Raw genomic sequence first — 5,827 nt, 5'->3', positions numbered from 1 at the left:
TCCACCAAGAGGGTTTTCCATTCCAAAAAGAAACACAGAAACAAAGGCCTTTTGTTCGTCCCACACAAAACTTGTTTGTCTCCTCACTTGTGCTCCAACTTGCACTTTCAAATCAAATAAACGAAATGCCATATAAAAGGAAAAATGATTCTATGCAACTGTAAATGCATGCATAATTTCACTATCAGACCCACAAAACATGCTAATCCAACGGTCGATATATGATATGAATATGTGCAAGTTCACATGGAATCAATCCCGACTTAGAATTGACTCCACAATAATTTTCAATGCGGAAGTAGCTTTCCCAATCCCATTTATGTTGCAGAATGTCTTTTAATCAGAACAAGTCATTAGGTAACTAAGTAGTGCATTACAAACCGAAAAAGGAGCTCCGTAAAGATTACATTTTGAAACATATAAGATTATTTCAAGAACACAAATACACAGAAACTAAAATTCATCAAGACTATGAGTGCCAAGTGTGAAATGGATATATTTATAATATTTCTTTTATAGGAGATAGATATAGAAGATCTTGTTATTTATAGTTTATAGAACATATATAAGAACAGCAATCCTAGTGATACACAATTCTGATTTGCATGCATATAATTCTTTCTGCGAGAAAATTTACATGGAATGAGACTCTGCTGAACAGTTCTGACCACCTTGTTCCTATATCAGATGCGTCGCAGGGATGCCAATCTTTTCTCTAGATCCTCAACATCAGGAGATTCAGAACTGCATTTAAATAAAAAGAAGCACATCATTGTATTGTTTTTTCAATATTTAAACCCTCATCCTCCACCAATTAAGAGAAGTAAATGTATATTCCGATCAAGAAATGTGAATATATTGACTCATTAACAATAAGTTTTACAGATGACTATTTCAATGTTTGCCAATACCATCACCATGGGGACCAGCTTCGCACAACTTCCGTTAGTTATGCTAGCTTGTTCTATGAATTTAAACATTCAGGGATCTAGAATATTTTGCTGGGGAAATTATGAAGTTAAATTAAATCTAATGGTTGCTAACTAAAACTTTCAAGTCCAAGCATAATAATCCTGGCACATGTTCAGCACGGATCACATCTCCGAACTTCATGGTCATTGGCAAATATGATGAAAAAGAAATGTTTCTTGTCATAACTAATGACATGTGGTATGTTTTTACCAAGAAAGAGCTAAAATATTTTAGTAGCCATTCCAAAAAACAGATTTCCTAAAGTGATGTTTTATTTGATATTTTTTTAATAATGATCTTCTCCTATGTACAAGTGTCGCACCTTTCTCAATGCTATCATATAGACCTTAGTTAAATTTTCTGATACCTTTTAACTACATTGGAAGCATTCTTCGCTGCAATTCGACCCTTTGGAGCTGAAGATAACTGTTAAGAAAAATATCAAGATTGATTTGTACCGGAAATTAAGAGAATTTAAGAATTAAGTTTGTTAGATGGTAAAATATTGATTGAAATATACCTGAGATGCAATGCCTACACCAATTTCATCGAGCACCTATAAAATTTCATGTGAATTAGAGATATATTTAAGATCATTAGGGTAAACTAGAGATAATAAGTAACATGCGGCAACCAATTTTTCACCTGGTTAGTAAGCTCCTCTGTTTCTTCTTCAGCCTCATCTTTGTCTAAAGTTTCATCAATGGATTCTGACATCATCTCAATCTGCAAAAAGGACAATGAATGGAATATTATGTTATATGCCAAGTACATACAATATAGAATACAGGTAGCATCCAAGTACTCCAACTAACTAATAGGGTAGTGATTGGAACTTGAAATATACAGCAGCCCATGTAGGCAGGCGAGATTTTAAGGAAAGGAAATATAATGGATACAGAGATTATTACCGTCATGTCCATTTGTGCTGACTGCTTCTGGAACTCTTTTATTACTTTAGCTTGTTTTGTTGGAGCCATTTGCTGAAAAGATGGGTTAGATAATGATAAAATTCGATTGATGGTAAAATAATGCTTGAATAAACTTTAGGCATTTGAAGAATAAAAACAATGAGTTCAGTAAATGACATTACCATTGTGAAGAATACATTGCATCAGACGCACAACAAAATCCAATTTACACCTCAGCTCCACAAAATTTTGATTTTAATAACACACACAGAATTTCAACTTTCCTATATCATTTCTAACACTCCTTATGAATTTCAAGGTGCTGGACCAGGCAACCAAAATTCTACCATTATGAATTTGATTGACTGTCTATCTAACAAGCAGGACGCATAGTTAATGAGAAAAATATACTCTAGCAACTCTGAAATTGATACCTTGTTCATTGCCACCATTGCCTTAGTTGCACCTTTCATCCCTGTAGAAATTGAAGTACTAGCATACAGTGCCTGTGAACCACAAGATACCAGGTTAAGAAAAATAACAGACAGCATTAAAATTGATAACATCTTGTCAACTAGCTTTTGCTGATAGATAGAACACTCACCTGTGTATGAGTAGCTACACCTCTAATTTGGGCACGACTACCCTGCAAATTTGTTATCTGTTGCCGTAGCCGAACAAGTTGACGTGCTAAGATCTTGGTGGCAGCCTAAGCAAATGCTTATGCAAAAGTAAATTAACAAAAGGTGAAGAAGCTATTTTGAGCATGCGTTAAGTAATACTAAATCAAGCTAAGGCTTCTGGCAAACTAAGTCACCTGAAAATGCATTGCATTATAAATATATAACAAAATATGCTCAACATGCACGCAACTGAAATTGGCTCCAAATTAAGATCCTTGAACAGTTTTTTCATGCTGGTCACCATTTTACCACAAACCCACGTGTTCCAATTTGTGAGTTGGAATGTGAATCCAGATATATCCCTTAATTCCAATCTAGGGCTACAATGATGTTTATCGTAGTGAGTTTTCCCTTGATATAACACTTCAATTTGTTAGTCAGAATGTGAAACCAGATAATAAAAATATAAAAGCATTTATTGATCCTTTTTTAGCCACTTTTTGCAGTGCCCGTTTTCACACGAACTCGGGCACTGTGGAATATTGGTGATCTAAAAGGTTTGATGCCATTATTACACTTTTATCTTTCTACTTCATTTTGTTGTAATTTTTTTAGCCACTTTGTTCTCGTTAATTTGAATTTGAGGGAATTTCATGAGACATAAGACTTATGTCTAGCTTTGCAAACTCGAATCATGCTTTATGTACTAGCCATATATGATCCTCTGACTTGTAAAGGAAAATGCGGTGCCAACTGGAAATGATAAATGATATTGCCAAGATTTACAATTAACTATAACTAACAAGTCAAACAATAATACATGGCAATATCCTTACAGTATAAGTTTCTAGTGGATTGCAGCCTACGTCCATTCCCACTAAACTACTTAACAAGAAAATAACTTGCCTCATTTCCAGTTTTAGCTGTTTGCTTGATCTCTGCGACTAATTTCTTTTCCTGAATCATATAACAGTAAAGTTAAGAAAAATAAATGATTGAGTCAGTATGCCAAAAAATTGCAACCAAAGTACATACATACCTCCAATTGAAGAGATGCAATTTCCCGCTCAATACCTATCAAAAAAAAAAGGGGGAGAAAAGAAAAGCAGATCAGCATCAACACAAGCTACAAATGAGCTTTAAATTTATTATGGCCTAATATTAAATCTGACCAACTTTGGCCAATTCTCTTGTGGTCCCTTGAACTTTGCAGGAGTTCAATCATGATCCTTCACTTTCATATTTTAGTAATAACTATGCCCCTCACTAAAATGAAATAACTTTGCAAGGGTTCAATTATGACCCTAGACTTTCACATTTCATTTTGGCGAGGGACATAGTTATTACTCAAATATGAAACTGCAGAGTCATGGTGGATCCCCTGCAAAGTTCAGGGAGTCAAATTTATGCATTATTCCATATAAAATTGTTTCTTTGTGTAGTATCTGTTGGCACCTCAAAATTATGCTCCTAAGGCAGGTTTCAGAAACAAAATATAAGTAGAAGAAAAGAAAATTCCTTGTTTTCAAAAGTTGCGAATGAATGTGGAATGTACATATTTTTGGTACTAATTTCAGGTGTACCCAGTATTCATCACGACATCCGATCTCATTTAGTGACCCTTGATTGATATGAACCAAACCTAGATGTAAAAAAGGGAAACCTAATACAAAAATAACATGGTTTCCTTTTCTTCTTCTAGTGTATAATATGTTCTCGAATTTAAAGTTCATCAACTTGCGAAATATTTTGAGATGCATTGGAAAGAATTCAATTTCCAGGCGAATACAAACACAATAGGAGCATGCGGAAAAAAAAAAGATTTGGATGAGGTTGATCTAAACTAAAGTAAAAAATGTATCAACCTCTCAAAAGAAATCCACCAGAAAAGGAAGCAATCATAGCGAGCATGGGTGAAAGGTTAAGAAGATATGATGATATAGGAAGCTGCATTCATTTCTATGTCACTAGAAATCAGCCTAAGGGCCAAACTCCAGCCCCATATTTGGTATATTTTATTTAATAAACAGCGATATTTAGACAAAATATACAATATGTGGAGAGCTCATCACCTCCTCTCCTTTTCTTGGTCCCTTGCCAAGGAAAGTAAAGGAGATGGTAATTTATTTATCAGAAAGGCCAAGTCTAACAGTAATATCACTGTAATTTTCATTTTCAGAATTCAACTTACTTGCCACTCTTGTGAAAAAAAAAAAAAAAAAAAAAAAAAAAAAAAAAAAACTTTAGTTCAAGATTTGCTAAATTGGTGAAATCCTTGGAAATAACAAGAAAAATAAAATTAATGTGCAACAAGTATGACAAGAATTTTAAGATCTCGGATTTCTTAAATCTTGCAATTTCGAATTTTCATCCTACAGAAAAACATCCATAAAAGTAATTCAAATAAATTATGAACATTTTAAGGTTACAGATTTCTTTTCTGATTTAGAAATGCACAACTTGTTAAGTGCTAAACAAGAATTCAATTTTGAAATCAACAATAAAACCATTAACCGCGCATACCTCTGGTGGCAACAGCCATTTCTCTCTTGCTGGCCCGGAGAGCATCTGCCAAATTACAACAATAGCTCAATTCTCAATATCACTATATTAAATACAACCTATTAGCATCAACATCCAAGCAAAAGTTACGCTGAAAACCTAGCAATATCAAGTTAAAGCGAAAATGTTATAAATTTCACTGAGTGAGCAGGAGATTTGGAAAAACAAAAATGGGGGCAAAAAAAGAACACTACTTTAGCTCCATGAAATTATAAGCAAACCCAGAAAAAATTAGAAATTTCAGAATCAATGCAGAATAAACATGGAATCAACAAGAAAAACCAGAATAAAACGTACCCATTACCATTTCCATTTTCTAGAGAACAAAAAGTCAAAAGAACAAAATTAACCGATACAGGGATTGTGTCCAGATAAAAAGGAAGTACCTTTAGGAGAGGTTTTCTTCTTGAAGATGTTCATGGTGATCAGCGAAAGCAGAAGAGCTCCCTTCGGCTCGATTCTTCCTTTATAATCCCTTGTAAAAGTTAAAATCAGCTCCTTCTATTAAGAAAGGAAAAACCTTTGTTCTATATATGGCAACTGAACTGTATATTAAAAGTGAATCTTTTATTAAAGATCTTTTTTTCCTTCTTCTAATTGTTGTACCTTTTCCAGTTGATGAAGCGAAAATGGAAATCAGAAGGAGAGAGTGAGTTTGTGGGTGAACTGTGGACGGCTGGACGCCTTGGGGAGCGTGCTAAGGGCTTCCCACATATCCAACGGTAATAGTCCAACTAGCCGTTACAAATTCTTCAAATT

General features: G+C 34.2%; 1 protein-coding gene across 3 annotated transcripts; it reads right to left on the bottom strand.

Annotated features, from left to right (window-relative positions):
• Positions 1-472: 472 nt before the first annotated feature.
• LOC105636811 (vacuolar protein sorting-associated protein 2 homolog 2) lies at positions 473-5,827 on the bottom strand. Of its 3 annotated transcripts, none has more exons than XM_012220161.4 (12): positions 5,675-5,827; positions 5,455-5,543; positions 5,030-5,074; positions 3,546-3,580; positions 3,413-3,463; positions 2,488-2,592; positions 2,318-2,389; positions 1,884-1,955; positions 1,618-1,698; positions 1,493-1,528; positions 1,340-1,398; positions 473-744 (listed from the first exon to the last, which is right to left on the bottom strand). In XM_012220161.4, exons 2-12 carry the CDS (start codon positions 5,486-5,488, stop codon positions 684-686), a joined length of 651 nt encoding a protein of 216 aa, XP_012075551.1. In that variant the 5' UTR covers positions 5,489-5,543; positions 5,675-5,827; the 3' UTR covers positions 473-683. The 3 variants fall into 3 exon arrangements, with proteins under 3 accessions (XP_012075551.1, XP_012075552.1, XP_020536051.1); XM_012220162.4 differs by having other exon boundaries at positions 5,455-5,532; positions 5,675-5,826; XM_020680392.3 differs by lacking the exon at positions 5,675-5,827 and having other exon boundaries at positions 5,455-5,668.

This window comes from Jatropha curcas, chromosome 10, assembly GCF_041381405.1.
Source record: "Jatropha curcas cultivar XTBG-Jc1 chromosome 10, XTBG_Jcur_1.0, whole genome shotgun sequence".
Taxonomy (NCBI): Eukaryota; Viridiplantae; Streptophyta; class Magnoliopsida; order Malpighiales; family Euphorbiaceae; genus Jatropha; species Jatropha curcas.
This window is presented reverse-complemented; position numbering and strand designations above follow the sequence as displayed.

Excerpts from the sequence above, each read along its gene's own strand:
- LOC105636811 (XM_012220161.4), bottom strand. The coding sequence starts at position 5,488 with ATGAACATCTTCAAGAAGAAAACCTCTCCTAAAG. Across the intron at positions 2,390-2,487 it reads GTGTAGCTACTCATACACAG|GCACTGTATGCTAGTACTTC; the intron begins GTGAGTGTTCTA and ends TGTGGTTCACAG. Across the intron at positions 1,529-1,617 it reads CAGAGGAGCTTACTAACCAG|GTGCTCGATGAAATTGGTGT; the intron begins GTGAAAAATTGG and ends GAAATTTTATAG.